General features: G+C 31.6%; 1 protein-coding gene across 1 annotated transcript in view; it reads left to right on the plus strand.

Moving 5' to 3' along the window:
- Window positions 1–1,031: 1,031 nt before the first annotated feature.
- Window positions 1,032–26,084, plus strand: part of LOC101894349 (cytochrome P450 6a8-like) — a gene marked incomplete at its 5' end in the record, with an annotated part of 35,742 nt that continues 10,689 nt past the window's right edge. Inside the window, one exon of the mRNA XM_059132273.1 lies at window positions 1,032–1,203. Coding sequence (XP_058988256.1) covers window positions 1,032–1,203 — 172 coding nt within the window. The remainder of the gene's footprint in view (window positions 1,204–26,084) is intronic.

Raw genomic sequence — 26,084 nt, forward strand, 5'->3', positions numbered from 1 at the left:
GAAAAATATTCTTTAAAAAATCCATGTTTATTGTTGGAAAGGTCCTTGAAAAATATTCTTTAAAAAATCCACGTTTATGGGCCTTTTGGTCCTTGAAAAAATATTCCTTAAAAAATCCACGTTTATTGTTGGGATGGTCCTTGAAAAATATTCTTTAAAAAATCCACGTTTATTGTTTGGAAGGTCCTTGAAAAAATATTCTTTAAAAAATCCACGTTTATTGGCCTTTTGGTCCTTGAAAAATATTCTTTAAAAAATCCACGTTTATTGTTGGAAAGGTCGTTGAAAAATATTCTTTAAAAAATCCACGTTTATTGTTAGAAAGGTCCTTGAAAAATATTCTTTAAAAAATCCACGTTTATTGTTGGAAAGGTCCTTGAAAATATTCTTTAAAAAATCCACGTTTATTGGCCTTTTGGTCCTTGAAAAATATTCTTTAAAAAATCCACGTTTATGGGCCTTTTGGTCCTTGAAAAAATATTCCTTAAAAAATCCACGTTTATTGGGCTTTTGGTCCTTGAAAAAATATTTTTTAAAACATCCACGTTTATTGTTGGGATGGTCCTTGAAAAATATTCTTTAAAAAATCCACGTTTATTGTTTGGAAGGTCCTTGAAAAAATATTCTTTAAAAAATCCACGTTTATTGGCCTTTTGGTCCTTGAAAAATATTCTTTAAAAAATCCACGTTTATTGTTGGAAAGGTCGTTGAAAAATATTCTTTAAAAAATCCACGTTTATTGTTGGAAAGGTTGTTGAAAAATATTCTTTAAAAAATCCACGTTTATTGTTAGAAAGGTCCGTGAAAAATATTCTTTAAAAAATCCACGTTTATTGGCCTTTTGGTCCTTGAAAAATATTATTTAAAAAATCCACGCTTCTTGGCCTTTTGGTCCTTGAAAAATATTCTTTAAAAAATCCACATTTAATGGCCTTGTGGACCTTGAAATATATTTTTTTATTTATTTTTGTAAATTATTAAAATTTAAAAATAATTATTTTTTAAATTTCTTTCTTCCCTTTTCATTTCAGGCCCCGACCATCCCAGCTTTGGCAACAACTTCGATCGCAAACACATGCAACACGATGCCAACTCATTATCCTTGGAAAACAATGATGTATTCAGTGGCAGCCAGGCATTGCTAAGCAGGACAGCTCCAGCTCTTGTCCTCATTATATTCTTGGTTCGAACAGCTTATATGGTGTAGCAATTAAATAAATTAATATAAAAGTAAATATAAATAAATATATATTTTTTTCTTGGGTTTCTTTATTTTATAATCGAAACACTAATTTGTAAAAATAAATGAAAAAAAACACAAACAAAAAACCCGGCACATAATATGAGTATTGTTTAGGCTATAAGCAAAATCAAACAAATAAAAACAGAGAAAAATTAATAAAATATTATAAACCAAAAAACGAAAAAAAATATTAGATTTAATAAAAAACTGAATTTAGAGTAGATTCCAATTATTTGATGGAAAACGGAAAAACATGGAATTTCATTATCATATTTTTTTAGTTTGTAAATCAAATAATTGTGTATATTTTTCTGTTGTAAATCGAATCAAACAAAAATAAAAAAATGGAATTTATGGAAATATTAAAAATCTGCAATTATGTGTGTTTTTTAATTAAGTCAACAAATTATGGTGTCTGTTTGTGCAACAAAATGGGATTGATTTGTTGTAAGTATTTATATGATGTCTTTGTTGAAAAAAAAAATTAATTAATTTCTGAGGATTGCAATATTAATTTTCCTAAAAAGTAAAAACAAAAAACATGTTGCAATGTTCAGCTGGATTGAAATTATTTTATTTTTCTTTACCATCCTCCAAGGCGTGGATTTTTTAAAGAATATTTTTTCAAGAACCATCCTCCAAGGCGTGAAATTTTTAAAGAATATTTTTTCAAGGACCATCCACCAAGGCGTGGATTTTTTAAAGGATATTTTTTCAAGGGCCTTCCACCAAGGCGTGGATTTTTTAAAGAGTATTCTTCAAGGAACATCCTCCAAGGCGTGGATTTTTTAAAGAATATTTTTCAAGGACCATCCTCCAAGGCGTGGATTTTTTAAAGAATATTTTTCAAGGAACATCCTCCAAGGCGTGGATTTTTTAAAGAAATGTTTTTCAAGGAACATCCTCCAAGGCGTGGATTTTTTAAAGAATATTTTTCCAAGGAACATCCTCCAAGGCGTGGATTTTTTAAAGAATATTTCTTCAAGGAACATCCTACAAGGCGTGGATTTTTTAAAGAGTATTCTTCAAGGAACATCCTCCAAGGCGTGGATTTTTTAAAGAATATTTTTCAAGGACCATCCTCCAAGGCGTGGATTTTTTAAAGAATATTTTTCAAGGAACATCCTCCAAGGCGTGGATTTTTTAAAGAATATTTTTCAAGGACCATCCTCCAAGGTGAGGATTCTTTAAAGAATATTTTTTCAAGGACCATCCTCCAAGGCGTGAATTTTTTAAAGAATATTTTTTCAAGGACCATCCACCAAGGCGTGGATTTTTTAAAGAATATTTTTTCAAGGACCATCCACAAGGCGTGGATTTTTTAAAGAATATTTTTTCAAGGACCATCCACCAAGGCGTGGATTTTTAAAGAATATTTTTTCAAGGACCATCCACAAGGCGTGGATTTTTTAAAGAATATTTTTTCAAGGACCATCCACAAGGCGTGGATTTTTTAAAGAATATTTTTTCAAGGACCATCCACCAAGGCGTGGATTTTTTAAAGAATATTTTTTCAAGGACCATCCACAAGGCGTGGATTTTTTAAAGAATATTTTTTCAAGGACCTTCCATAAACGTGGATTATTTTTTCAAGGGCTTTCCATAAATGTAAAGTGGATTTTTTAAAGAATAATTTTTAAAGACCTACCTTAAACGTCGATTTTTTAAAGAACATTTTTCAACGACCTTCAACAAACGTGGATTTTTTAAAGAATTTCTTTTAAGAATTTTGGCCAAGGACCTTCCATAAACGTGGATTTTTTTTGTAAAGAATTTGGTCCAAGGAACCTCCATAAACGTGGATTTGTTAAGGAATATTTTTTAAAAATTTTGTCCAAGGGCCTTCCATAAACTCGATTTTTTAAAGAATATTTTTTAAGAATTTTGTCCAAGGACCTTCCATAAACGTGGATTTTTGAAAGAATTTGGTCCGAGGATTGCTTTTCTGTCTTAGGCTGTATTATCCATTACGACCATCAAATACCGAATTTGAAACAATTCCGGTGAATAATGTCGTTAAAATTATAAAAATACCGAATATCGGAAGGTACCGTTACATGGGGGGCTATACGAAAACCTAGACCTGCACAGACAATTTTCTGTCTTAGGCTGTAGTATCCATTACGAACTTCAAATGCCATATTTGAAGCAATTCCAGCGCATAATGTCGCTTAAATCATCAAAATACCAAATATCGGGAGGTACCTTCATATGGGGGCTATACAAAAACGTGGACCTGCACAGACAATTTCCTGTCTTGGGCTGTTGTAACCATTACGAACTTTAAATACCAAATTTGAAACAATTCCGTTGAATAATGTCGCTAGAAATCATCAAACTGTCGAATGTCAGGAGGTATCGTTATTTTGGGGCTATACGACGACGAGGATCTGCACGAACAATTTTCTGTTATAGGCAGAATAATGTCGCTGAAATCATCAAAATACCGAATATGGGGGGTTAACAAAACGTGGACCTACATGGTCCATTTTCAACACCAAATATCCTGAATGCATAATATACATTTGAGTAAAATTTCGGAAGGTAGAGTGATTTCCACAGACGGATAGACGAACGGGCATCGCTAAATCGACATAGAATGTTATGCTGATTTGATGCCGAATTTCATTGAAAAATGTGGCTGACATCATCGAAGTAACAACTATCGGGAGGAACCGTTGATTGGGGGATATACGATATTATGAACCATTATAGCCCATCTTCGAACTTGACCTGCCTGGAGACAAAAGATTGATCTAGCTTGATTACAACAGACAGACAGACAGACGGATGGACGGGCAGGGCTAAATAGTCTTAAAGTTTTACGCTCTGGTACGGAATGATCCAGCTCGTCATTTTTTATAAATATTCTGGACATCTTGGGCCCATATATATGGATATTTCATAAAATATTTGAAATTCATAAACACTAAATTTTCTGAGAGTTCGAATCGTGGATTGTTAAAAAAACATTCAATTGCTTCTCTATGAGTCCTGACAGTTGGAGTATTTTTTAATAACTTTCTAAAGGACCTGATGATTTTTTTCATAAATATTTTAAGGATAATTGTAGTGAAATTTTTACAAAAGCTTCCTCATTTATTAGAAATCCAATCCAATTTATTAGAAATCCAATTCCGTCTCAGAAATCATTTTTAATCATTTTCTTAGAGATGAGGTCCGGCATTTTTTGGAGTATTAATTTTACATTGTCAAATTATTTGCCGAGTCCTAATTGCGGTCATTTAAAAAAAAACTTTATGAAAATGTTGACCAAACAGTTGATATTTCATGCATTTTCAGAATATTGTTGAATAATTTTTGGACAGTTCCAAAAATTTTTTGGATTTAAAAAATTCCATATTAAAGGTTCCAAGCCGCAGATCCAAGTCGTAGATAAAATATTCTGAATGTTCTACGTGTCGATTTTTATCTAATGTCCAGAGTCCTGAACAGCTCGTGAATTTTTATTTTATTTTCTAAAGGATTTGCATTTTTAAATAATTTACTAATGGTCCTGACCAGGTCGTGGATAAATATTATTCTTAGAGTCCTGACCAGATCGTGGATATTTTATAATTTAAATAATTTTTTAAAGGTCTTGAAATGCTAGTGGATATTTTAATAATTTTCTAGGAGTCCTGGAATGCTTGTAGATTTTTTAACAAATTTCCTAAAGGTCCTGGCCAGATCTTTTTTTTTTTGTAATATTTAAAGGGTCCTGAAATGGTCGTGGATTTTTGAAATTATTTTCTAAGGGTCCTGATCAACCCTGGTAATTTTCTATAGGTTCTGAAAAGATCATGGATTTTTTAAAGAAATTTCTAAAGGTCCTGAAATTCTAGTGAATTTTTTAAGTAATTCTCTAAGAATTCTAAACCGCTTGTGGATGTATTTTTTTAACTAATTTTCTAAGAGTCCAGAAATGCTCCTGGATATTTTAAATGATTTTTAAAGGTCCCGAAAGGCTCTTGAATTTTTTAAATATTTTTTTTAAGGTCCTGCAATGCTCGTGGATTTTTTAAATAATTTTCTAAATGTGCTGATCATCTCTTGGATCTTTTAAATTATTTTCTAAGTGTCCTGGTCATCCCTGGTAATTTTCTATAGGTCCTGCAAAGATCATGGATTTTTTAAAGAAATTTCTGAAGGTCCTGAATCCTCGTGGGTTTTTTAAATAATTGTCTAAGAATCCCAAACCGCTCGTGGATGTACTTTTTTAAATAATTTGCTAAGGTTCCCGAAATGCTCTTGAATATGCTCTTTAAATATTTTTTAAGGTCCTGCAATGCTAGTGGATTTTTTAAAGAATTTTTTATTGCTCCTATAATGTTTGAGGATTTTTTAAATAATTTTCTGAATGTCCTGATCATCTCGTGGATTTTTTAAATAATTTTCTAAATGTTCTGATCATTTCGTGGATTTTTTAAATAATTTTCTAAATGTTCTGATCATTTCGTGGATTTTTTAAATAATTTTCTAAGTGTCCTGGTCATCCCTGGTAATTTTCTATAGGTCCTGCAAAGATCATGGATTTTTTAAAGAAATTTCTGAAGGTCCTGAATCCTCGTGGGTTTTTTAAATAATTGTCTAAGAATCCCAAACCGCTCGTGGATGTACTTTTTTAAATAATTTGCTAAGGTTCCCGAAATGCTCTTGAATATGCTCTTTAAATATTTTTTAAGGTCCTGCAATGCTAGTGGATTTTTTAAAGAATTTTTTATTGCTCCTATAATGTTTGAGGATTTTTTAAATAATTTTCTGAATGTCCTGATCATCTCGTGGATTTTTTAAATAATTTTCTAAATGTTCTGATCATTTCGTGGATTTTTTAAATAATTTTCTAAATGTTCTGATCATTTCGTGGATTTTTTAAATAATTTTCTAAGTGTCCTGGTCATCCCTGGTAATTTTCTATAGGTCCTGCAAAGATCATGGATTTTTTAAAGAAATTTCTGAAGGTCCTGAATCCTCGTGGGTTTTTTAAATAGTTGTCTAAGAATCCCAAACCGCTCGTGGATGTACTTTTTTAAATAATTTTCTAAGGGTCCCGAAATGCTCTGGAATATGCTCTTTAAATATTTTTTAAGGTTCTGCAATGCTCGTGGATTTTTCAAAGAATTTTTTATTGCTCCTATAATGTTTGAGGATTTTTTAAATAATTTTCTAAGTGTCCTGATCATCTCGTGGATTTTTTAAATAATTTTCTAAATGTTCTGATCATTTCGTGGATTTTTTAAATAATTTTCTAAGTGTCCTGGTCATCCCTGGTAATTTTCTATAGGTCCTAAAAAGATCATGGATTTTTTAAAGAAATTTCTAAAGGTCCTAAAAAGATCATAGATTTTCTAAAGAAATTTCTAAAGGTCCTGAAATTCTCGTGGATTTTTTAAATAATTCTATAAGAATCCCAAATTGCTCGTGGATGTATTTTTAATATAATTTTCTAAGGGTCCAGAAATGCTCGTAGATTTTTTAAATGATTTCTTAAGGATCCTGAAATGCTCTTGGATTTTCTTAACATTTTTCAAGATCCTGCAATGCTGGTGAATTTTTTTTAATAAATTTCAAAATGTCCTGATCATCTCGTGGATTTTTAAATAATTTTCTAAGGGTCCTGGTCATCCCTGGTTATTTTCTATAGGTCCTGAAAAGATCATGGGTTTTTTAAACCATTTTTTAAAGGTCCGGAAATGCCCGTGGATTTTTTAAATAATTCTCTTAGAATCCTAAACCGCTCGTGGATGTATTTTTTTAAAAAAATTTCTAAGGGTCCAGAAATGCTCTTGGATATTTTAAATGATTTTTAAAGGTCCCGAAATGCTCTTGAATTTTTTAAATATTTTTTTAAAGTCCTGCATTGCTTGTGGATTTTTTAAATAAATTTCTTAATGTCCTGATCATCTCGTGGATTTTTTAAATAATTTTCTAATGACCTGGATCATCTCGGGATTGTTTAAATAATTTTCTAAGGGTCCTGGTCATCCCTGGTAATTTTCTATAGGTCCTAAAAAGATCATGGATTTTTTAAACCATTTTCTGAAGGTCCTGCAATGCGCGTGGATTTTTTAAATAATTCTATTACCGTTCGTGAATGTATTTGTTTACATAATTTTCTAAGAGTCCTGAAACGCTCTTGGAAGTTTTAGGTGATTTTTTAAAGGTCCCGAAGTGCTCTTGAATTTTTTTTTAAATATTTTTTTAAGATCCTGTAATGCTCGTGGATTTTTTAAATAATTTTCTTAATGTCCTGATCATCTCTTGGATTTTTTAAATAATTTTCTAAGGGTCCTGATCATCCCTGGTAATTTTCTGTAGGTCCAGAAAAGATCATGGATTTTTTAAAAAAAAATTCTAAAGGTCCTGAAATTTCTAAGGGTCTAGAAAATTCTCTTGGATATTTTAAATGATCCCGAAAGCCTCTTGAATTTTTTTAGATATTTTTTAAAGGTCTTGCAATACTCGTGCATTTTTAAAGAATTTTTTATTGGTCCTGGGTTTTTTAATAGTTTTCCAAAAATTTTTAAATAATATTCCAATTTCCAAATATTTTTAAATAATTTTCCAAAGATCCTGAAATGCTCCTGGATTTTTTAAATGACTTTTCCTGAAAGGATCCTTAGTTTATTTTTAATAATTTTTCAAGATTATTTAAATAATTTTCCCAGGGTTCTGAAATGATCCCGGATTTTTCAGACACTTTTCCAAGTTTTTTAAAATCATTTTCCAAGGGTCCTGAAATAAATAAATAAATAAATTTCTAAGGGCCCTAAGAAGGTAGTGGATTTTTTTTAATAATTTCCTAAATGTCCTGAAATTCTGCTGGATTTGTAAAATAATTTTCTGTGGATCCTGACCAGCTTGTGAATTTTCAAACAATTTTCTAAGGGTCCAGGTTTTTTTTTAAATTTCAAGCCGTCCTGACTAGCCCATGTATTTTCCTAAGGGTACTAAAAAGTTTGTCCATGTTAAAGCATAGCATTTTCTAGTTCTTTATCACAATACCACATTTAACAAAATTACCTCTCAAACCTATTACAAATTCCAACCATAAAATCTCTTTTGGTTTTTCTCTGGCTCATAAACAATTGAGATTATAATGCAAACATTTGCATTTTTTGGTGAATACCTTTTGCGAATGGTTGTTCAATTTTTACATTTCGCTTAAGTCTGTAGCATATGTCTGAATACTTTTGTTTCAAGATGTTATGCAAATGCATTTCATCCGTTTCCTCATTCCTGCTTCGAGCATCAACGCACACTCCCACTCCAACTCACATACATGTTGATACAAAAGGGAAAATAAATTCAAATTTTTAAATGCATTCCCTGCCCCCCACCCCAGCCCGACTCGGGCCAGGCAAGGCACCGACAATATCATCAACAGTTCCATGTGACAGATGAATAATTCTCTTCAATGGAGAAACAACATTTAAGTGCATTTATGTTTGAAAGGAAAGTTGGTAAAGTTGGTGTTGGGGGTGTGTGAGTGTGAGTGAGTGTGTGTGTGTGTTTTTTTTTTTTTGTGGGGTGGATTGGGGAGGTCCTTTTATGCCTTAAAACAAAAGCAAAAAAAGAACCCAAAACAAATCAACAAATTGAATAACAATTTTAAAGTCAAGAGCATTACAAACCAAACGAAGCCAAACATCAGCAACGCCAGCCGGAGCAACAACATCAACAGCAACCAAAAAACAAGGATCTTTTCCAAATAAAACAGCAGCAAAAACAAAAAAAAAAAAATAATAAAAGAAAGTAAAAAGTTAAAAAATTAATTGAAATGGAAGAGCGAAAAAATAAGAGTTGACAAATCAACAAAAACAACACAAAAGCCAAGAAAGTCGGAGTTTGAGTTTGGCGACGGAAACTTCAAGGCGGAGGAGGCGGATGACTGGGAGAAAAAAATAGAGAAATGTACATTAAGCCTCAGGCAGGACAATGACAAAGCAGGCGGAGGAGGAGGACAAAAACTGTGGCCACTTAATTATCACTCATGCATTAACACATATACCCCAGCCACCAACGCGCACAGGATTTGCATTTGTCCGACAGGATGCAGAAGGACATTCTTTCGCAGCTAAATGCATGGCTGCGGTATGACGGTGTGGCAAGAAAAAAGTGAATGACATTTTTTATATTTGAGATAAAGAGGCGGGTTACTAAGGCAGGAAATTTTCTGGATATTAAAGAAAAGTTTGCGGATTTTTTAAATAATTTTCCAAGGGTCCTGAAATGCTCGTGGATTTTTAAAATAATTTTGTAGAGGTCCTGAAAGGCTCGTGGGTTTTTTAAATAATTTTCTAGAGGTCCTGAAATACTCGTGAATTTTTTAAATAATTTGCTAAAGGCCCTAAAATGCTTCTGGATTTTTTAAATAATTTTCTAAGGCAGTTGAACACCTCGTGGATTTTTTAAATAATTTTCTAAGGGTGTTGAACAGCTCGTGGATTTTTTAAATAATTTTCTAAGGGTGTTGAACAGCTCGTGGATTTTTTAAATAATTTTCTAAGGGTGTTGAACAGCTCGTGGATTTTTTAAATAATTTTCTAAGGGTGTTGAACAGCTCGAGGATTTTTTAAATAATTTTCTAAGGGTGTTGAACAGCTCGTGGATTTTTTAAATAATTTTCTAAGGGTGTTGAACAGCTCGTGGATTTTTTAAATAATTTTCTAAGGGTGTTGAACAGCTCGTGGACTTTTTAAATAATTTTCTAAGGGTGTTGCACAGCTCGTGGGTTTTTCAAATAATTTTCTCTGGGTGTTGACCAGCTCGAGGATTTTATAAATAATTTTCTAAGGGTGTTGAACAGCTCGGGGATTTTTTAAATAATTTTCTAAGGGTGTTGAACAGCTCGTGGATTTTTTAAATAATCCTCTAAGGGTGTTGAACAGCTCGTGGATTTTTTAAATAATTTTCTAAGGGTGTTGAACAGCTCGTGGATTTTTTAAATAATTTTTTAAGGGTGTTTAGTAGCTCGGGGATTTTTAAAATAATTTTTTATGGGTGTTTACTAGCTCGGGGATTTTTAAAATAATTTTCTAAAGGTCCTGAAATGCTCCTGGATTTTTTAAATATTTTTCTAAGGGTGTTGACCAGCTCGGGGATTTTTTAAATAATTTTCTAAGGGTGTTGACCAGCTCGTGGATTTTTTAAATAATTTTCTAAGGGTGTTGAACAGCTCGTGGATTTTTTTAATAATTTTCTAAGGGTGTTGAACAGCTCGTGGATTTTTTTTAATAATTTTCTAAGGGTGTTGAACAGCTCGTGGATTTTTTAAATAATTTTCTAAGGGTGTTGAACAGCTCGTGGATTTTTTAAATAATTTTCTAAGAGTGTTGAACAGCTCGTGGATTTTTTAAAAAATTTTCTAAGGGTATTGACTAGCTCGTGGATATTTAATTAATTTTCTAGAGGCCCTGAAATGCTCGTGGATTTTTTAAATAATTTTCTAGAGGCCCTGAAATGCTCGTGGATATTTAAATAATTTTCTAGGGGCCCTGAAATGCTCGTGGATTTTTTAAATAATTTTCTAGAGGCCCTGAAATGCTCGTGGATTTTTTAAATAATTTTCTGGAGGCCCTGAAATGCTCGTGGATTTTTTAAATAATTTTCTGGAGGCACTGAAATGCTCGTGGATTTTTTAAATAATTTTCTAGAGGCCCTGAAATGCTCGTGGATTTTTTAAATAATTTTCTAGAGGCCCTGAAATGCTCGTGGATTTTTTAAATAATTTTCTAGAGGCCCTGAAATGCTCGTGGATTTTTTAAATAATTTTCTAGAGGCCCTGAAATGCTCGTGGATTTTTTAAATAATTTTCTAGAGGCCCTGAAATGCTCGTGGATTTTTTAAATAATTTTCTAGAGGCCCTGAAATGCTCGTGGATTTTTTAAATAATTTTCTAGAGGCCCTGAAATGCTCGTGGATTTTTTAAATAATTTTCTAGAGGCCCTGAAATGCTCGTGGATTTTTAAATAATTTTCTAGAGGCCCTGAAATGCTCGTGGATTTTTTAAATAATTTTCTAGAGGCCCTGAAATGCTCGTGGATTTTTTAAATAATTTTCTAGAGGCCCTGAAATGCTCGTGGATTTTTTAAATAATTTTCTAGAGGCCCTGAAATGCTCGTGGATTTTTTAAATAATTTTCTAGAGGCCCTGAAATGCTCGTGGATTTTTTAAATAATTTTCTAGAGGCCCTGAAATGCTCGTGGATTTTTTAAATAATTTTCTAGAGGCCCTGAAATGCTCGTGGATTTTTTAAATAATTTTCTAGAGGCCCTGAAATGCTCGTGGATTTTTTAAATAATTTTCTAGAGGCCCTGAAATGCTCGTGGATTTTTTAAATAATTTTCTAGAGGCCCTGAAATGCTCGTGGATTTTTAAATAATTTTCTAGAGGCCCTGAAATGCTCGTGGATTTTTTAAATAATTTTCTAGAGGCCCTGAAATGCTCGTGGATTTTTAAAATAATTTTCTAGAGGCCCTGAAATGCTCGTGGATTTTTTAAATAATTTTCTAGAGGCCCTGAAATGCTCGTGGATTTTTTAAATAATTTTCTAGAGGCCCTGAAATGCTCGTGGATTCTTTAAATAATTTTCTAGAGGCCCTGAAATGCTCGTGGATTTTTTAAATAATTTTCTAGAGGCCCTGAAATGCTCGTGGATTCTTTAAATAATTTTCTAGAGGCCCTGAAATGCTCGTGGATTTTTTAAATAATTTTCTAGAGGCCCTGAAATGCTCGTGGATTCTTTAAATAATTTTCTAGAGGCCCTGAAATGCTCGTGGATTTTTTAAATAATTTTCTAGAGGCCCTGAAATGCTCGTGGATTTTTTAAATAATTTTCTGGGGGTACTGAAGAATTTTTTAAATAATTTTCTAGGGGTAGTGAAATGCTAACATTTCTAAGAATATAAATGATAGTAGAAGTTCTAATTTTCCAAGGGTTCTGAGAGGCTCTTGGATTCTTTAAATAATTTTCTGGGGGCACTGAAAAATATTTTAAATAATTTTCTAGGGGTACTGAAGAATTTTTTAAATAATTTTCTAAGGTCCTGAAATGCTAACATTTCTAAGAATATAAATGATAGTAGAAGTTCTAATTTTCCAAGGGTTCTGAGAGGCTCGTGGATTTTTTTAAATAATTTTCTAAGGCTTTTGACCAGCTTGTGGATTTTTTAAACAATTTTCGAAGGGTTCTGGCCAGCTCGGGGATTTTGTAAAAAATTCTAAGGGAACTAAAATGCTCGTTGATTTTTAAACAATTTTTTAAAGGTCCTAAACACTTCGTGGATTCTTTTGTAAATAATTTGTAAGGGTTCTGAAATACTCGTGGATTTTTTAAACCATTTTCTAGAAGTTAAATATTTTTCAAGGGTCCTGAAATGCTCGTGGATTTTTTAAATAATTTTCCAAGGCTCCTGAAATGCTCGTGGATTTTTTAAATAATTTTCCAAGGCTCCTGAAATGCTCGTGGATTTTTTAAATAATTCTCCAAGGTTCCTGAAACGCTCGTGGATTTTTTAAATAATGTTCCAAGGAACCTGAAATGCTCGCGGATTTTTTAAATAATTTTCCAAGGATCCTGAAGTGCTCGTGGGTTTTTTTAATAATTTTCCAAGGGTCCTGAAATGCTTGTGCATTTATTGAATAATTTTCCAAGGGTCCTGAAATGCTTGTGCATTTATTGAATAATCTTCCAAGGGTCCTGAAATGCTCGTGGATTTTTATAATAATTTTCGAAGGATCCTGAAATGTTCGTGGACTTCTTCCATAATTTTCCAAGGGTTCTGAAATGCTCGTGGATCTTTTAAAGGGTTTTCTAAGGGTCCTGAAATGCTCGTGGACTTCTTCCATAATTTTCCAAGGGTTCTGAAATGCTCGTGGATCTTTTAAAGGATTTTCTAAGGGTCCTGAAATGCTCGTGGACTTCTTCCATAATTTTCCAAGGGTTCTGAAATGCTCGTGGATCTTTTAAAGGATTTTCTAAGGGTCCTGAAATGCTCGTGGACTTCTTCCATAATTTTCCAAGGGTTCTGAAATGCTCGTGGATCTTTTAAAGGATTTTCTAAGGGTCCTGAAATGCTCGTGGATCTTTTAAAGGATTTTCTAAGGGTCCTGAAATGCTCGTGGATCTTTTCAATAAATTCAGAAGTGTCCTGAAGTGCTCATGGATCTTTTAAATAATTTTCGAAGGGTGCGGGAATGCTCGTGTTTTTTTTAAATAATTCTCTAGAGGTCCTGAAATGCTCGTGGATTTTTAAAAATAATTTTCCAAAGGTCCTGAAATGCTCGTGGATTTTTTAAATAATTTTCCAAGGATCTTAAAATGCTCGTGGATTTTTTAAATAATTTTCCAAGGATCTTAAAATGCTCGTGGATTTTTTAAATAATTTTCCAAGGATCTTAAAATGCTCGTGGATTTTTTAAATAATTTTCCAAGGATCTTAAAATGCTCGTGGATTTTTTAAATAATTTTCCAAGGATCTTAAAATGCTCGTGGATTTTTAAATAATTTTCCAAGGATCTTAAAATGCTCGTGGATTTTTTAAATAATTTTCCAAGGATCTTAAAATGCTCGTGGATTTTTTAAATAATTTTCCAAGGATCTTAAAATGCTCGTGGATTTTTTAAATAATTTTCCAAGGATCTTAAAATGCTCGTGGATTTTTTAAATAATTTTCCAAGGATCTTAAAATGCTCGTGGATTTTTTAAATAATTTTCCAAGGATCTTAAAATGCTCGTGGATTTTTTTAAATAATTTTCCAAGGATCTTAAAATGCTCGTGGATTTTTTAAATAATTTTCCAAGGATCTTAAAATGCTCGTGGATTTTTTAAATAATTTTCTAAGGGTGTTGAACAGCTCGTGGATTTTTTAAATAATTTTCTAAGGGTGTTGAACAGCTCGTGGATTTTTTAAAAAAAATATAAGGGTGTTGAACAGCTCGTGGATTTTTTAAAAAAAATTATAAGGGTATTGAACAGCTCGTGGATTTTTTAAAAAAAATTATAAGGGTATTGAACAGCTCGTGGATTTTTTAAATAATTTTCTAAGGGTGTTGAACAGCTCGTGGATTTTTTAAATAACTTTCTAAGAGTGTTGACCAGCTCGTTGATTTTTTAAATCATTTTCTAAGGGTGTTGAACAGCTCGTGGATTTTTTAAATAATTTTCTAAGGATGTTTGACCAGCTCGTGGATTTTTTAAATAATTTCCTAAGGGTGTTGAACAGCTCGTGGATTTTTTAAATAATTTTCTAAAGGTCCTGAAATGCTCCTGGATTTTTTTAAATCATTTTCTAAGGGTCTTGAACAGCTAGTGAATTTTTTAAATAATTTTCTAAGGATGTTTGACCAGCTCGTGGATTTTTTAAATAATTTCCTAAGGGTGTTGAACAGCTCGTGGATTTTTTAAATAATTTTCTAAGGATGTTTGACCAGCTCGTGGATTTTTTAAATAGTCTTCTAAGGGTGTTGAACAGCTCGTGGATTTTTAAATAATTTTCTAAAGGTGTTGAACAGCTCGTGGATTTTTAAATAATTTTCTAAAGGTGTTGAACAGCTCGTGGATTTTTTTAAATAATTTTCTAAGGGTGTTGACCTGATCGTTGATTTTTTTAAATAATTTTCTAAGTGTGCTAACCAGCTCGGGGATTTCTTAAATAATTTTCTAAAGGTCCTGAAATGCTCCTGGCTTTTTTAAATAATTTTCTATGGGTGTTTTAATGGGTTTTTTAATAATTTTCTAAGGGTGTTTGACCAGCTCGTGGATTTTTTAAAATAATTTTCTATGGGTGTTGAACAGCTCGTGGATTTTTTAAAATAATTTTCTATGGGTGTTGAACAGCTCGTGGATTTTTTAAAATAATTTTCTATGGGCGTTGACCAGCTCGTGGATTTTTTAAAATAATTTTCTATGGGTGTTGAACAGCTCGTGGATTTTTAAATAATTTTCTAAGGTTGTTGAACAGCTCGTGGATTTTTTAAATAATTTTCTAAGGGTATTGAACAGTTCGTGGATTTTTTAAATAATTCTCTAAGGGTGTTGAACAGCTCGTTGATTATTTAAAAAATGTTCCAAGGGTCCTGAAGGGCTCGTTGATTTTTTAAAAAATGTTCCAAGGGTCCTGAAAGGCTCGTTGACTTTTTAAATAATTTTTAAAGTTATTATGATGCTCGTGGACTTTTTAAATAATTTTTAAAGGTATTATGATGCTCGTGGATTTTTTACATAATTATCCAATGACCCTGCAATGCTCGTAGATTTTTTTAAATCATTTTCTAGAGGTCCTGATTTTTTTAAATAATTTTCATGGATTTGTTTAAATAATTATCCAATGAGCCTGAAATACTCATGGATTTTTTTAAATCATTTTCTAGAGGTCCTGAAATGCTCGTGTTTTTTTTTTTAATAATTATCCAATGATCCTGCACTACTCTTGATTTTTTAAATAATTTTCCAAGGGTCCTGAAATGCTCCTGGTTTTTTGATAACTTTCCTAAGGGTCCTGGCCATCTCGTCGATTCTTAAAATAATTTGTTAGAGGTCCTGAAATGCTCGTGGATTTTTAAAATAATGTTCCAAGGGTCCTGAAATTGTCGTGGATTTTTTAAATACTTTTCTACGGGTCCTGAAATGCTCGTGTATATTTAAAGTATTTTTCTAGAGGTCCTGAAATGTTCGTGGATTTTTCAATAATTTTCTAGAGGTCTTGAAATGTTCCTGGATTTTTTTAGAGGTCCTGAAACTATTTTGGATTTTTTAAAATAATATTCTATAGATACTGAAATGCTCGTCGATTTTTTAATAATTTTCTCAGGATCCGTTGATTTTTTAAAATAAATTTCTAAGGTACTGCTTCCTCTTTTGTAACGTCCTTCTCCCTTTTCCCAGCATCTCCATACCCCTCCCCCCAAACTCTCAAAGCCACTTCCATTGCAGAAAATCATAGAATGGGATCAAAACGTCAAAAGGCTCGAAGGATGTAAAGAAAAAAGGATAAAACGTTGCAATAGAACTTTAGAAAAGTGCCCCCCAAACAAACAGGCAACATGATTTGCCTAAGGCAGACCACGTAGGTAGCTGTGTAAAGCAACGACATAAACAACGACAACGACGACGATGAAAACAAAGAAACGGGCAGAGGGACAAGGACAAAGGAGACGTTTAAAAAGGAGCACAAATGCAACAAGAAGAACATAAAGGATTTTATGTGGTTATGGAAGAGCAGCATAACCACATACATTTTGCAACGTCCAGACGTGGTCATGGGCAAGTCAGGGAAGGGGAGGAAATATGGAAGAAAGTAAAAGCTGCATTAGGCAAGGCAGGGTCGAAAATGTCATACACTTCCAGACAACAAAAACATAATCAAAATATTTGGAAATAGTTCTCGAAGAAATATTCTTTAAAAAATCCACGTTTGTGGAAGTCCTTGAAAAAAAATTCTTTAAAAATCCACTTTTGTGGCAGTCCTTGAAAGAAATATTCTTTAAAAATCCTCGTTTCTGTGGGTCCTTGAAAAAATATTCTTTAAAAAATCCACGTTTGTGGAAGTCCTTGAAAAAATATTCTTTAAAAATCCACTTTTGTGGCAGTCCTTGAAAGAAATATTCTTTAAAAATCCACGTTTGTGGTAGTCCTTGAAAAAATATTCTTTTAAAAATCCACGTTTGTGGTAGTCCTTGAAAAAATATTCTTTTAAAAATCCACGTTTGTGGTAGTCCTTGAAAAAATATTCTTTTAAAAATCCACGTTTGTGGTAGTCCTTGAAAAAATATTCTTTTAAAAATCCACGTTTGTGGTAGTCCTTGAAAAAATATTCTTTTAAAAATCCACGTTTGTGGTAGTCCTTGAAAAAATATTCTTTTAAAAATCCACGTTTGTGGTAGTCCTTGAAAAAATATTCTTTAAAAAATTAACGCCTCTTTTGATGCTTGAAAAAATATTCTTTAAAAAATCCACGCCTCTGTTGATGCTTGAAAAAATATTTTTTAAAAAAATCCACGCATCTGTTGATGCTTGAAAAAATATTTTTTAAAAAATCCACGCATCTGTTGATGCTTGAAAAAATATTTTTTAAAAAATTAACGCCTCTTTTGATGCTTGAAAAAATATTCTTTAAAAAATCCACGCCTCTGTTGATGCTTGAAAAAATATTTTTAAAAAAATCCGCGCCTCTGTTGATGCTTGAAAAAATATTTTTTAAAAAATCCACGCATCTGTTGATGCTTGAAAAAATATTTTTTAAAAAATTAACGCCTCTTTTGATGCTTGAAAAAATATTCTTTAAAAAATCCACGCCTCTGTTGATGCTTGAAAAAATATTTTTTTAAAAAATCCACGCCTCTGTTGATGCTTGAAAAAATATTTTTTAAAAAATCCACGCAACTGTTGATGCTTGAAAAAATATTTTTTAAAAAATCCACGCCTCTGTTCATGCTTGAAAAAATATTCTTTAAAAAATCCACGCCTCTGTTGATGCTTGAAAAATTATTTTTTTAAAAAATCCACGTTTGTGGTAGTCCTTGAAAAAATATTTTTTAAAAATCCACGTTTGTGGTAGTCCTTGAAAAAATATTTTTTAAAAATCCACGTTTGTGGTAGTCCTTGAAAAAATATTCTTTAAAAAATCCAAGCCTCTGTTGATGCTTGAAAAAATATTTTTTAAAAAATCCACGTTTGTGGTAGTCCTTGAAAAAATATTTTTTAAAAATCCACGTTTGTGGTAGTCCTTGAAAAAATATTCTTTAAAAAATCCAAGCCTCTGTTGATGCTTGAAAAATTATTTTTTTAAAAAATCCACGTTTGTGGTAGTCCTTGAAAAAATATTTTTTAAAAATCCACGTTTGTGGTAGTCCTTGAAAAAATATTTTTTAAAAAACCCACGTTTGTATAGTCCTTAAAAAAAGGTTTTTTTAAAAAATCCACGTTTGTGGTAGTCCTTGAAAAAATATTCTTTAAAAAATCCACGCCTCTGTTGATGCTTGAAAAAATATTTTTTAAAAAATCCACGCATATGTTGATGCTTGAAAAAATATTCTTTAAAAAATCCACGTCTGTGGTAGTCCTTGAAAAAATATTCTTTAAAAAATCCACGTCTCTGGTAGTCATTGAAAAAATATTCTTTAAAAAATCCACGTCTGTGGTAGTCCTTGAAAAAATATTCTTTAAAAAATCCACGTCAGTGGTAGTCCTTGAAAAAATATTCTTTAAAAAATCCACGTCTGTGGTAGTCCTTGAAAAAATATTCTTTAAAAAATCCACGTCAGTGGTAGTCCTTGAAAAAATATTTTTTAAAAAATCCACGTTTGTATAGTCCTTAAAAAAATGTTTTTTTTAAAAAATCCACGTTTGTGGTAGTCCTTGAAAAAATATTCTTTAAAAAATCCACGCCTCTGTTGATGCTTGAAAAAATATTTTTTAAAAAATCCACGCATATGTTGATGCTTGAAAAAATATTTTTTAAAAAATCAACGTCTGTGAAGGTCCTTAAAAAATATTCTTTAAAAAATCAACGTCTGTGAAGGTCCTTAAAAAATATTCTTTAAAAAATCCACGTTTGTGGTAGTCCTTGAAAAAATATTCTTTAAAAAATCAACGTCTGTGAAGGTCCTTAAAAAATATTCTTTAAAAAATCCACGTTTGTGGTAGTCCTTGAAAAAATATTCTTTAAAAAATCCACGTCTGTGGTAGTCCTTGAAAAAATATTCTTTAAAAAATCCACGTCTGTGGTAGTCCTTGAAAAAATATTCTTAAAAAAATCCACGTCTGTGGTAGTCTTTGAAAAAATATTCTTTAAAGAATCCACGTTTGTGGTAGTCCTTGAAAAAATATTCTTTAAAAAGTCCACGTTTTTTGGTCCTTGAAAAAATATTCTCTAAAATATCCACGCCTTGGATGGTCCTTCAAAAAATTGTTATTTAAAAAATCCACGCCTTGGATGGTCCTTCAAAAAATTGTTATTTAAAAAATCCACGTTTTTTGGTCCTTAAAAAAATATTTTTTAAAAAATCCACGTTTTTTGGTCCTTAAAAAAATATTTTTTAAAAAATCCACGCCTTGGATGGTCCTTAAAAAAATATTTTTTAAAAAATCCACGCCTTGGATGGTCCTTAAAAAAATATTTTTTAAAAAATCCACGCCTTGGATGGTCCTTAAAAAATATTTTTTAAAAAATCCACGCCTCAGTTGATGCTTGAAAAAATATTTTTTAAAAAATCCACGCCTCTGTTGATACTTGAAAAAATACTTTTTAAAAAATCCACGCCTCGGTTGATGCTTGAAAAAATACTTTTTAAAAAATCCACGCCTCTGTTGATGCTTGAAAAAATATTCTTTAAAAAATCCACGCCTCTGTTGATGCTTGAAAAAATATTCTTTAAAAAATCCACGCCTCTTTTGATGCTTGAAAAAATATTTTTTAAAAAATCCACGCCTCTGTTGATGCTTGAAAAAATATTCTTTAAAAAACCACGCCTCTGTTGATGCTTGAAAAAATATTCTTTAAAAAATCCACGCCTCTGTTGATGCTTGAAAAAATATTCTTTAAAAATCCACGCCTCTGTTGATGCTTGAAAAAATATTCTTTAAAAAATCCACGCCTCTGTTGATGCTTGAAAAAATATTCTTTAAAACATCCACGCCTCTGTTGATGCTTGAAAAAACTATTCTTTAAAAAATCCACGAGTCTGTTGATGCTTGAAAAAAATATTCTTTAAAAAATCCACGCCTCTGTTAATGCTTAAAAAATATTCTTTAAAAAATGCACTCCTCTGTTGGTCCTTGAAAAATTATTTTTTAAAAAACCCACACCTCTGTTGATGCTTGAAAAAAATATTCTTTAAAAAATCCACGCCTCTGTTGATGCTTGAAAAAAATGTTCTTTAAAAAATTCACGCCTCTGTTGATGTGTGAAAAAAATGTTCTTTAAAAAATCCACGAATCTGTTGATGTGTGAAAAAAATGTTCTTTAAAAAATCCACGAATCTGTTGATGCTTGAAAAAATATTTTTTTAAAAAAATCCACGCCTCTGTTGATGCTTGAAAAAATATTTTTTAAAAAAATCCACGCCTCTGTTGATGCTTGAAAAATATTTTTTAAAAAATCCACGCCTCTGTTGATGCTTAAAAAATATTTTTTAAAAAAATCCACGCCTCTGTTGATGCTTGAAAAATATTTTTTAAAAAATCCACGCCTCTGTTGATGCTTAAAAATATTTTTTAAAAAATCCACGCCTCTGTTGATGCTTAAAAAATATTTTTTAAAAAATCCACGCCTCTGTTGATGCTTAAAAAATATTTTTTAAAAAATCCACGCCTCTGTTCATGCTTAAAAAATATTTTTTTTAGAAAATCCACGCCTCTGTTGATGCTTAAAAAATATTTTTTAAAAAATGCACGTCTCTGTTGGTCCTTGAAAAAATATTCTTTAAAAAATCCACGACTCTGTTGATATTTGAAAAAATATTCTTTAAAAAATCCACGACTCTGTTGATATTTGAAAAAATATTTTTAGAAAATCCAGGCCTCTGTTGATGCTTGAAAAAATATTTTTTGAAAAATCCACGACTCTGTTGATGCTTGAAAAAATATTTTTTAAAAAATCCACGCCTCTGTTGATGCTTGAAAAAATATTTTTTAAAAAATCCACGCCTCTGTTGATGCTTGAAAAAATATGTTTTAAAAAATCCACGCCTCTGTTGATGCCTGAAAAAATATTTTTTAAAAAATCCACGCCTCTGTTTATGTTTGAAAAAATATTTTTTAAAAAATCCACGCCTCTGTTGATACTTGAAAAAATATTTTTAAAAAAATATTTGCCTCTGTTGATGCTTGAAAAAATATTCTTTAAAAAATGCACGTCTCTGTTGGTCCTTGAAAAAATATTCTTTAAAAAATCCACGCCTCTGTTGATGCTTGAAAAAATATTTGTTAAAAAATCCACGCCTCTGTTGATGCTTGAAAAAATATGTTTTAAAAAATCCACGCCTCTGTTGATGCCTGAAAAAATATTTTTTAAAAAATCCACGCCTCTGTTTATGTTTGAAAAAATATTTTTTAAAAAATCCACGCCTCTGTTGATGCTTGAAAAAATATTTTTAAAAAAATATTTGCCTCTGTTGATGCTTGAAAAAATATTCTTTAAAAAATGCACGTCTCTGTTGGTCCTTGAAAAAATATTCTTTAAAAAATCCACGCCTCTGTTGATGATTGAAAAAATATTTGTTAAAAAATCCACGCCTCTGTTGATGATTGAAAAAATATTTGTTAAAAAATCCACGCCTCTGTTGATGCTTGAAAAAATATTTTTTAAAAAATCCACGCCTCGGTTGATGCTTGAAAAAATATTTGTTAAAAAATCCACGCCTCTGTTGATGCTTGAAAAAATATTCTTTAAAAAATCCACGCCTCTGTTGATGCTTGAAAAAATATTTTTTAAAAAATCCACGCCTTGGTGGATGGTCCTTGAAAAAATATCCTTTAAAAAATCCACTGTCCTTTGAAAGTCGAACGGTTGCAAACATTTCGTCCAACAGGACATATCCTCCATTCTAAGGCGAAGTGATATAAAAAGTTCGAGTGGTTGTTGCAAACAGCCAACAAACTTTGGTTTGAAAGCATGTCAGAGTGTGGGTTCCACAGGAACGTGGATGCATATGTTAGTTTGTATATGTGTGTGTTTGATAGAGTGTGTGTGCCAAAGTGTGTGTATGTCATAAAGTACAAAGCAAATGTCCTGTATGTAAATCCTGCTATAACTGTGGGTATGGCTTTTATAGAACAGCCACAACACACAGGTTTTTTTCTCCCTCCTTGTATTTCCTTTTTGTGTGTTTTCCTTCTTTTTTTGCTTTACAATTCTGCTAATCGCACACACACACATACACACTCACACAAACCCACGCACACATCCTTGTGTGAGATACATGGTGTGTATGTGTGATATGCTGCCTGGCTATGTACCGGGAAACGGAAGTGGTACTTAACTAATGTGTTTGTTAAGTAACAATAACAACAACAACAGCAACAGAAACAACAACAATTGCACTCACATGTTTGTTTGTCTGCCGGTGTGTGCCGCTCTTCATGTATTTAATGTGGCACGAGTGCCTGGCTGAGAGCGTTCTGCGAGAGAGAATGAAGTGTTTTGCTTATTGTACCGGCAACGTTTCCCGTTTTTCTGTTTTTGTTTTTATTTTCCCACATTTTCACATTTAATTGTTTTTTGTTGCTTTCTCCTGAATATCTCGTAAGCGTTGCAAAAAATGTTTATCCCTAAATAAGTGGCTACTTATTTAAAAGGACGAAGTGAGTTGTTTAATGTGTTAAGTAGAGAAATTAAAAAGGATAATCTTTGCAGATTAAGAGGGTGGGAAATTATGTGATTTAATTAGAAGAATACAAATGCAGTGTTGGAATGGGAAAGCATTTTAAGGACATAGAAGAAAATATAAACACAGTTATAAGAAATAATGAAACGTCAAAGGAGACTCACACCGGACTTTAATTGTGGAGTTACTAAAGACTGCTTTTCAAGGAAAAAAAATTAAGATTTTTGAAGAATATTTTTTCAAGAACCATATGAGGCGTAGATTTTTTAAAAATAATTTTTTCAAGGGCTATATGAGGCGTGGATTTTTTAAAAATTATTTTTTCAAGGACCATCCACAAGGCGTAGATTTTTTAAACAATATTTCTTCAAGGACCATCCATAAGGCGTGGATTTTTTAAAGAATATTTTTCTAAGCATCAACAGAGGCGTGGATTTTTTAAAGAATATTTTTCTAAGCATCAACAGAGGCGTGGATTTTTTAAAGAATATTTTTCTAAGCATCAACAGAGGCGTGGATTTTTTAAAGAATATTTTTCTAAGCATCAACAGAGGCGTGGATTTTTAAAGAATATTTTTCTAAGCATCAACAGAGGCGTGGATTTTTTAAAGAATATTTTTCTAAGCATCAACAGAGGCGTGGATTTTTTAAAGAATATTTTTCTAAGCATCAACAGAGGCGTGGATTTTTTAAAGAATATTTTTCTAAGCATCAACAGAGGCGTGGATTTTTTAAAGAATATTTTTCTAAGCATCAACAGAGGCGTGGATTTTTTAAAGAATATTTTTCTAAGCATCAACAGAGGCGTGGATTTTTTAAAGAATATTTTTCTAAGCATCAACAGAGGCGTGGATTTTTTAAAGAATATTTTTCTAAGCATCAACAGAGGCGTGGATTTTTTAAAGAATATTTTTCTAAGCATCAACAGAGGCGTGGATTTTTTAAAGAATATTTTTCTTAGCATCAACAGAGGCGTGGATTTTTTAAAGAATATTTTTCTAAGCATCAACAGAGGCGTGGATTTTTTAAAGAATATTTTTCTAAGCGTCAACAGAGGCGTGGATTTTTAAAGAATATTTTTCTAAGCATCAACAGAGGCGTGGATTTTTTAAAGAATATTTTTCTAAGCATCAACAGAGGCGTGGATTTTTTAAAGAATATTTTTCTTAGCATCAACAGAGGCATGGATTTTTTAAAGAATATTTTTCTAAGCATCAACAGAGGCGTGGATTTTTTAAAGAATATTTTTCTAAGCATCAACAGAGGCGTGGATTTTTTAAAGAATATTTTTCTAAGCATCAACAGAGGCGTGGATTTTTTAAAGAATATTTTTCTAAGCATCAACAGAGGCGTGGATTTTTTAAAGAATATTTTTCTAAGCATCAACAGAGGCGTGGATTTTTTAAAGAATATTTTTCTAAGCATCAACAGAGGCGTGGATTTTTTAAAGAATATTTTTCTAAGCATCAACAGAGGCGTGGATTTTTTAAAGAATATTTTTCTAAGCATCAACAGAGGCGTGGATTTTTTAAAGAATATTTTTCTAAGCATCAACAGAGGCGTGGATTTTTTAAAGAATATTTTTCTAAGCATCAACAGAGGCGTGGATTTTTTAAAGAATATTTTTCTAAGCATCAACAGAGGCGTGGATTTTTTAAAGAATATTTTTCTAAGCATCAACAGAGGCGTGGATTTTTTAAAGAATATTTTTCTAAGCATCAACAGAGGCGTGGATTTTTTAAAGAATATTTTTCTAAGCATCAACAGAGGCGTGGATTTTTTAAAGAATATTTTTCTAAGCATCAACAGAGGCGTGGATTTTTTAAAGAATATTTTTCTAAGCATCAACAGAGGCGTGGATTTTTTAAAGAATATTTTTCTAAGCATCAACAGAGGCGTGGATTTTTTAAAGAATATTTTTCTAAGCATCAACAGAGGCGTGGATTTTTTAAAGAATATTTTTCTAAGCATCAACAGAGGCGTGGATTTTTTAAAGAATATTTTTCTAAGCATCAACAGAGGCGTGGATTTTTTAAAGAATATTTTTCTAAGCATCAACAGAGGCGTGGATTTTTTAAAGAATATTTTTCTAAGCATCAACAGAGGCGTGGATTTTTTAAAGAATATTTTTCTAAGCATCAACAGAGGCGTGGATTTTTTAAAGAATATTTTTCTAAGCATCAACAGAGGCGTGGATTTTTTAAAGAATATTTTTCTAAGCATCAACAGAGGCGTGGATTTTTTAAAGAATATTTTTCTAAGCATCAACAGAGGCGTGGATTTTTTAAAGAATATTTTTCTAAGCATCAACAGAGGCGTGGATTTTTTAAAGAATATTTTTCTAAGCATCAACAGAGGCGTGGATTTTTTAAAGAATATTTTTCTAAGCATCAACAGAGGCGTGGATTTTTAAAGAATATTTTTCTAAGCATCAACAGAGGCGTGGATTTTTTAAAGAATATTTTTCTAAGCATCAACAGAGGCGTGGATTTTTTAAAGAATATTTTTCTAAGCATCAACAGAGGCGTGGATTTTTTAAAGAATATTTTTCTAAGCATCAACAGAGGCGTGGATTTTTTAAAGAATATTTTTCTAAGCATCAACAGAGGCGTGGATTTTTAAAGAATATTTTTCTAAGCATCAACAGAGGCGTGGATTTTTTAAAGAATATTTTTCTAAGCATCAACAGAGGCGTGGATTTTTTAAAGAATATTTTTCTAAGCATCAACAGAGGCGTGGATTTTTTAAAGAATATTTTTCTAAGCATCAACAGAGGCGTGGATTTTTTAAAGAATATTTTTCTAAGCATCAACAGAGGCGTGGATTTTTTAAAGAATATTTTTCTAAGCATCAACAGAGGCGTGGATTTTTTAAAGAATATTTTTCTAAGCATCAACAGAGGCGTGGATTTTTTAAAGAATATTTTTCTAAGCATCAACAGAGGCGTGGATTTTTTAAAGAATATTTTCTAAGCATCAACAGAGGCGTGGATTTTTTAAAGAATATTTTTCTAAGCATCAACAGAGGCGTGGATTTTTTAAAGAATATTTTTCTAAGCATCAACAGAGGCGTGGATTTTTTAAAGAATATTTTTCTAAGCATCAACAGAGGCGTGGATTTTTTAAAGAATATTTTTCTAAGCATCAACAGAGGCGTGGATTTTTTAAAGAATATTTTTCTAAGCATCAACAGAGGCGTGGATTTTTTAAAGAATATTTTTCTAAGCATCAACAGAGGCGTGGATTTTTTAAAGAATATTTTTCTAAGCATCAACAGAGGCGTGGATTTTTTAAAGAATATTTTTCTAAGCATCAACAGAGGCGTGGATTTTTTAAAGAATATTTTTCTAAGCATCAACAGAGGCGTGGATTTTTTAAAGAATATTTTTCTAAGCATCAACAGAGGCGTGGATTTTTTAAAAATATTTTTCAAAGACCAAAATGACATCGGTTTTCAATGAAAATTTTTTTAAGAACCAAAATTACGTGGTTTTTTAAGAATATTTTTTTAAGG

The sequence above is a fragment of the Musca domestica genome, unplaced genomic scaffold (genome assembly GCF_030504385.1).
Source record: "Musca domestica strain aabys unplaced genomic scaffold, Musca_domestica.polishedcontigs.V.1.1 1181, whole genome shotgun sequence".
Taxonomy (NCBI): domain Eukaryota; kingdom Metazoa; phylum Arthropoda; class Insecta; order Diptera; family Muscidae; genus Musca; species Musca domestica.